The 5503-nt window shown below is 39.6% G+C and overlaps 1 protein-coding gene across 1 annotated transcript in view; it reads left to right on the plus strand.

The window, feature by feature from the left end:
* Nucleotides 1-2551: 2551 nt before the first annotated feature.
* The window catches only part of Mep1b (meprin A subunit beta), a 28034-nt gene continuing 25082 nt past the window's right edge, over nt 2552-5503 (plus strand). Inside the window, exons 1-3 of the mRNA XM_023713421.1 lie at nt 2552-2597; nt 2938-2988; nt 3079-3122. Of these exons, the coding sequence (XP_023569189.1) occupies nt 2552-2597; nt 2938-2988; nt 3079-3122 (141 nt within the window). The remainder of the gene's footprint in view (nt 2598-2937; nt 2989-3078; nt 3123-5503) is intronic.

The raw sequence follows: 5503 nt of genomic DNA on the forward strand, positions 1-5503 counted from the left end.
GCGGTCTCTGCCTTGGTCTCTCTTCCTTGGTGCCCTTCTTCTCACGGCTTCTGCCCTGGTAAGGAAATTATGTGTAGAAAACAGAAATTTTGGGAGCAGGTGACATCAGTAAGTAATGCACAGTTGTTTGTTGTTTGTTTATGTTTTTAAAAGTGTGTTTCAAACTGTTAATCTCAAGTGTTTCCTTTTTTGCAGTAGGGTTTGCTAGGAGGATGTAGGGGAGTAAGAAGCAACTCCACCAGAGAGACCATGAGAGACACTGGCACAGGTCTTTCAGTTTCTTTGTGGTATAACAGGTTTTCTTTTGATAAAATGCAAAGTGAAGATTTTTAAAATCATTCTATTTTTAGTGCCAAATGAAACACAGGTTGCTACCAGGATAACTTGAGACATGAATGGAAAGTCTAACAAATAACAGAGGCATAGTCAATAACTACGAAGTTTGAAAGCGTGGGAGTTCTTTCCTGTGTCTTCATCAATTTACACTAACCTTCCTACAATGATAGGTAGCTCCTAACACAAAGCAATGCAGTGTTTTAAGTGAAGTTTCCAATGACTGGGGGAGAAAACCTTTAGTTTTGATTTCAAATACAGTTATTATATTGAACTGATAGTCTGTGAATAAAAGTGAGGGTGCTGCAAATAAGAGAGTTTTTTTTTTTTTTTTTTGCGGAACCAGGGATTGAATTCAGACCCTTGCACTTGCCAGGGAAGCGCTTATTCTACTGAGCTATCTCCCCAGCCCAAGAGAGATCTTTCAATGTATATAAAACTATAATTAAGAACAACTACTTGGTAATTATATGGTGTTCTTCTGAGTATATGCTTGTGTGTGGTTGTAGTAGGGAACAACCGAGGCCCTAGTTAGTGCTGAAAATAGTGTTAGGCACCTAACTAGCTCATTGGCACATTTTGCTAAATGCCCCAGATGATTTTGTCTTTAGGCTTATAGGCTGTATTTGAATATAATTGTACTTTGTACTTGTATCGCTATTATATTTTACAGTGTATCATATAACTCTCATTACATTCATGGAAAGTAGGTATTGATCATATTTTATATAGTCTAAGTACCAAGAAGATGGACTAAATTACTGTTAGTTGGTGGCACCAGTAAAGTAACCCACATCTGCTACCAGTTCTATCACCTTTTTTTATTTTTACTGCATTACACTGACTAAGAAATTTCTCAGTTTGTCTCAGTTTTTTTTTTTTCTCCACCAGGCATTTAGTGTGGACTTCATTGGTCAACTTGTAGATATCTGTGATCAGAAAATCATACTTTAGAAGTGTATAATATACCATTATTTTTTCCTTAGATATTTGCTATTGTCTTTGAAGGTAGAACATTTGGACAGTCATGAGAATAAAACATGTTTAGAAGGTCTTGAATATACTTTCATTGAAAAGCAATTTTATAAATTACAATATTTCAACATTGGGAACACACTTTTCTGACATTGTTCCATAAGTCTTTAGAAGATCATGTTTAAAGTAGACATTAATTTAAGGATTAGAGTCTTATGTTCTTCCTTCTTTCCTTACTGTTTATTTTGTTATTAGTGCATATTTCTAATGCATGGTGGGGCCAGGGAGATGGCTCAGTGGAATAAGCGCTTCCCTGGCAAGTGCAAGGGCCTCAGTTCAATCCCTGGTTCTACAAAAACAAAACAAAATAAAGTCAAATAAAGCAAAAGAAATTTCTAATAGTCTAATGCATGGTGATCACATTCCTTATGGTATTCTACATTCTTTTCAATTTTTAAAGTTGGTTTCTCATTTCTTTTATCTTTTTTTTTTTTGGTACTGGGTATTGAAATCAGGACCTTGCACTTGCCAGGCAGGCACTGTGCCACTGAGCTCTCTCCCTGGCCCTTGCTTCTTTTACCTTGAACTTTATTTAACAGGCAGTTTTAGTTTCTATATGAAGCAAGGTGATGTGAAAGCATCGTCTTAGGCTCTCACAGTGTTGTCTTGGACATAGACCAGAAATTAATGCATAATAGTGATGAACAAATCACAATATAGTTATAAACTGGAACTAAGAAAGCAATTCTGTTGTGGCATCATAATAACATCTTTTTTACACGTTTGTTTTCCAGCCCACTCCAGAAAATTTTGGTGAGTCTATCTTGAGTTTTGTTCTAGAGTAACTATAAAAGAAGGTCCCATGGCTAAGGAAAGAATAGTATGATGTGGAATATCTTGAACACGAAGCGTAACACACAGTTGCCTACGCAGCACTAATGTATAAACACTGAGTTTGGCCTAACGCTGTCTCGTCTGATTTATCAGAAAACATTTCATTGTCCGTGTTCTGGGGTCCACACGCTCAGAAGAAAACTAGATGGTCACATAAGGAAGGCCAAATGCAATGACAGTCACATAGACATTCCATAAAGGCTTGCTTGCTATTATTGTTTTGGCTATTTTGTGTGAAGTCAGATGATAACACAGCCTGCTCCTCTTCAGTTACACATTTAGGGCTTTGGCCATGTTAAGTATCCACTTTTGCAATTTAATAGAGAAATTCAATTTTTGCTTAAGAATTATGCTGAAGAGTTCCAAGGTATATTATCAGCAGGGGTTTTATACATGTAAGTAGATAGGGCTGATTTGGCTAATTTTTAACATTTGTTTTCCATTTTATCACTTCGTATAATCTGGTCTTCCCAGTTAAGTTTAATAATACACAAAGTGACCAGTTTCATATTTTTGAAGTTATGTGACACTCAAGTACTGTGCATAGGACAGAGTTCACATGTATGAGGCCTTCTTTAATCTTTAGCCTGGTCTGTGGAAGGTTCTCAATCAATCAACTATGCTGAATCAGAATCAAGACAAGTGAAAGAAACTCATTTACTTATGATTATATAATTAATATATTTTTCTCTTTTCCTAAATGTAATATTCATGTGTTTTTCTTTGTTATTTTAGTCAAAGATATAGACGGTGGAATTGATCAGGATATATTTGATATCAATGAAGGTTTGTAGAATTTTTCTAAATATCATCTGTTATGCAGAGAATTTAAATCCAGTGTACTGATATGAATTTTTGTCTTTGCACTGCTCTTAGATTTGAAACTGGATCTTTTTCAGGGAGACATCAGACTTGATGAGGTAAGTGACAACAGTACAAGGAAGAGTCTTCTATCAATCACTGAAGGCTAAATACAGAGTAGCTGAGGATGATTGGACAAGCTAATTCAAACCCTATAATTTCTTGCTGGATTTTTCTCACAGCTTTCTATTTGTCTCTTCCAATTGTCTTCCCACAGCCTTTTCTACCTTCTGTCTGGCCCAACCTCTGATAGCAAAGTCATCTTTTAAATAAGCAATGACACCGTGTTATTCCTGGCCTGAACCTGTTAAAGCGCAGATACCACTATGGACACAGAATCGTGGCAGTTCATTTATTCACTGCATACATTGTCCTGCAAGAGATGCACATAGTACTGTCCCCATCTTTCATTGCTCAGATTTCTGTGTGAGTAAAGCTACCATCACCCATGACGTATGTTTTGATCTTATTGATCAGTTTGATTTTCATTATTGGAGCAATATGAAACATTTTCATTTGAAAATAGAACTTTGAGTCAATCTAGTTGAATCAAAATTCAGCTGAGGACAGGCCAGCCAAATAGTTCAGCAGAGTAAAGCACCTGCTTATGCAGACACAGGGGCCAGGAGTTTGATCCCCAGGCCTGCCATGCCAGTCCTGCTTCGGGGCACGCTGAGACAGTGATTGAGACTGGGTGTGGTGGTGTGTGCCTGTGATCCCAGCACTTGGGAGGTTGTAAACAGAAGGATCACTACGAGTCTGAGCTATACAGTGAGACCCTGTATACCTTGTACACCCTGTCCTAAATAAAAAAAAAAAAAGAAAGAAAGAAAAGAAAAAAATTCAGCTGGGGAGATAGCTGGCAAGTGCAGGGTCCTGAGTTCACTCCCCGGTGCCGCAAATAAAATAAAATAAAATAAAATAAAAAAAATTCAGCTGGCCTTTTAAACAACTTCAGTGAATCAGGCTTTTTGTCATAAAAAATAGATTTCTGTGACTGAACTAGAGATAAGCTTGCCAAGAAGGGTCTTTCACACTGGCTAATAAAGAGCACTAATTTTTACCCATCATGACACATAGATGAACATATATGTGGATTTACATGTCAATTTAGGGCATTTTGATTTCTGATTTATTTACTGTCCTCCAGAGTAAAAGCCTTTAAAAACTTACTAGCCCTTTGCTGATGATGAGAAACAAGGTCTTGCTTAGGAGCTTGCTGATAAGATGTTACTGTACTGGGGAATGTATAGAAGGAAGAGAAGACACTTTGACAAGATCCCCCATGACCTGAAGTGCACAGCACTTTCACTTGGCAATTCCTCAGTAGACCTTTGTTCTCTGGAGCCACTTCCTGCCCGCTCTGTGTTGGAAATTCTCTTCCGCCTCTCAAGGCCCGGCCTGCAGGAAACAGGGCTGAGGTTTGCTCAGCGCTGGGCGCGTTCTTCCTTTCATCTGCATTCTCTCCTCTGTGTCAGGGCTTCAGAAGCCTTCTCTGTGCCAGTGACCTCAGGTGTGGCACTCTAGTCTCACTCCTCCCCATGCTCCACATTGTCCCTGGAGTACCAAGCACTCCCACAGCCCCATCTCCACACCCACAGCCACCTCAGATTGGAGCTGCCCCCTCTGTCCTTCCCCATCATCCTCTCTAGCCTCTCACTGTAAGGTGACCATCAGTCCCTTGCCTGACTCCACCAAATAAATGAAAACTTCAGGAGCTGCCTCCTTTCCTCCCTTTCCCCACCCCACCTGCGAGTTCTATCATTCCTGTCCCCATTTCCATCAGCCTATGTCAAGTCCCAGGATTTCTAGCTGGATTTTTTGAATAGGCCTCTAACTCGTCTTCCTATTTCAAGTATGTCCTCACACTTTTTGTTCTGTTTTGCTTTAAACGGGGTTTCACTATGCAGTTCAGGCTTGCCTTGAGCTCAATATGTAGCCAAGGCCGGCCTCACTCATACTTGCACCAATCCTTCCACCTCAGCTTCCTGAGTGCTGGGATTACAGGTGTGTACCACTATGTCTGGCCTGTCCTCCTGCTTCTACCTGTACCGGTCTCATCCCCCACAGCAAAGTTACCTCTTAAATAGGCAATGACACCATTTCATTCCTGGCTTGAACCTCTTTAACAGCTTCCTAGTGCATTCAGCTATGCCATCAAGGATTTGCTTGGTTTAATTTTTGGCTCTTTTGCCTAATCTCTGAAATCATCTGTGCTCTCTCCTTACCAGTTACCTACTTGTCCACATCTTTTTTTTTGTCTTTTAGAGACACAATGTCTTGCTCTGCAGTTCAGGCTGGCCCGGAGCTTACTTTGTAGCCCAGGCTGGTCTTGAACTTGCAATGACCATTCCATCTCAGCCTCCTGAGTGCTGGGATTACCGGGGTGTGCCATCATGTTCAGTCATCTCTCTCTCTCTTTCTTTCTTTCTTTCTTTCT

The sequence above is a fragment of the Octodon degus genome, unplaced genomic scaffold (assembly GCF_000260255.1).
Source record: "Octodon degus isolate 3935 unplaced genomic scaffold, OctDeg1.0 scaffold00003, whole genome shotgun sequence".
NCBI lineage: Eukaryota > Metazoa > Chordata > Mammalia > Rodentia > Octodontidae > Octodon > Octodon degus.